Source organism: Eimeria necatrix, genomic scaffold (genome assembly GCF_000499385.1).
Source record: "Eimeria necatrix Houghton genomic scaffold, Enh_scaff1282, whole genome shotgun sequence".
In the NCBI taxonomy this organism is placed as follows: domain Eukaryota; phylum Apicomplexa; class Conoidasida; order Eucoccidiorida; family Eimeriidae; genus Eimeria; species Eimeria necatrix.
The window spans coordinates 7,501-9,167 of NW_013652040.1; the positions used below are offsets into that span (position 1 = coordinate 7,501).

The 1,667-nt window shown below is 58.2% G+C and overlaps 1 protein-coding gene across 1 annotated transcript in view; it reads left to right on the forward strand.

Moving 5' to 3' along the window:
• The window catches only part of ENH_00009480 (hypothetical protein, conserved), a gene marked incomplete at both ends in the record, with an annotated part of 2,579 nt that extends 1,080 nt beyond the window's left edge, over nucleotides 1–1,499 (forward strand). Inside the window, 2 exons of the mRNA XM_013578744.1 lie at nucleotides 321–735; nucleotides 1,458–1,499. Coding sequence (XP_013434198.1) covers nucleotides 321–735; nucleotides 1,458–1,499 — 457 coding nt within the window. The remainder of the gene's footprint in view (nucleotides 1–320; nucleotides 736–1,457) is intronic.
• Nucleotides 1,500–1,667: the final 168 nt, after the last annotated feature.

The following is a 1,667-nucleotide window of genomic DNA, read 5'->3' on the forward strand; positions in this document are numbered from 1 at the left end:
TCCCCTTCAACGCGCCGCCTGTACCCGAGCAGCAGCAGCAGCAGCAGCAGCAGCAGCAGCACTAGCAGCAGCAGCAGAAATGGAAGCAGGTGCGGGAACAACAGCAACAGCAACAGCAGCAACAGCAGCAGCAGCAGCAGCAGCAGCAACGCCTGCTGGGACCTGCGAGGCCAAACTGACAGCACTCTCAAGGGCTTCTTGCCGCCAGCAGCAGCAGCAGCAGCAGCAGCAGCAGCAGCAGCAGAAGTTAGCAGCAGCTGCGACACTGCCAGCAGCAGCACTCGCCCCAGGAACGAAAATTCGCTGCTGTATTGCTGCAGGTCTGCAGCCCCTACCAGATACAGCAGCAGCAGCAGCAGCAGCAACAGCAGCAGCAGCAGCAGCAGCGGAGTCTCTCTGCTGCAAGCCGCTGCTGCTCATAGAGGGATAAGCTTCAGAAGTAGCAATGAACCGGCAGCAGCAGCAGCAGCAGCAGCAGCAGCAGCAGCAGCAGAAGCAAGGGCGCTGCCGAAGATGCACTACCGCCGCAGCAGCCGCAACTACGGCAGCAGCAGCAGCAGCAGCAGCAGCACCGCAGCTGCTGCGTCTGATAGGGAACTGATATGTTTGCTGCAGGCTCAAAACCATTTGCTGCAGCAGCAAGTGCAGCAGCAGCGAAAGGAAAGGCAGCATTTGCTGCTGCTGCTGGCAGGCACCCTCGGTTTGCTGCTGCTGCTGGGAATCTCCTTTTTGTCGGTGCGCTAGGGTTTAGGGTTTAGGGTTTAGGGTTTAGGGTTTTGTCCGCGAAGCCAAGAAACCTAAACCCTCAGACATCAGCGGCGCTGGGGAACAGCGAGGGTTTGGTCACGAGCTGCCAGCAATTAGGGTTTAGGGTTTAGGGTTTAGGGTTTAGGGTTTAGGGTTTAGGGTTTTTGTACAGGGCGGCGGGGGAGCAGGCGGACAGCGTCGGTACGATGATCTGCTGCTGCAGTCTCGCGCTGCAGCAGCAGCAGCAGCTGCTGCTGCTGCTGCTGCTGCTGGAGACCCAGGCTATCCAGATGCTTTGCTGCTGCCGGGGGAGCCCCCGTACTACGGCTGGGCCGGCGACAGCAGCAGCAGCAGCAGCAGCAGCAGCAGCAGCAGCAGCAGCAGCAGCAAAACGCACCCAAGGAGCTGGCGGTCGAGGACACCGAAGCAAGCGCCTTTATTGTGTCTCTTTAATCTCTTTTGGGGCCTTCTGTGCTTCGCGTAAACCCTAAACCCTAAACCCTAAACCCTAAACCCTAAACCCTAAAGCCGGAGCTGCCTTAAAGCTGGAGAAGTACGGAGTGCCTTTCTTCCGCATGACTTAGGGTTTCCAGTTTATAGCTAGGGTTTAGGGTTTAGGGTTTAGGGTTTAGGGTTTGGGGTCTACTGGTTAGGGTTTAGGGTTTAGGGTTTAGGGTTTAGGGTTTAGGGTTTAGGGTTTGTGTTTGCAGGGTGCGCCTGGTGGCCCTTTGCCTCGAATGGCTTCTAGTTAGGCCGCTGCTGTGGGTTGCTGCTGCGCTGCTGCTGCTGCTGCTGCGGTTCTCTGTTGCGCTGCTGCTGCTGCTGCTGCTGGGAGCAGTGGCCGCGTCTCTCCTTGCTGCTTCTTTGCAGAGCAGCAACAGCAGCAGCAGCAGCAGCAGCAGCAGCAGCAGCAAGAGACG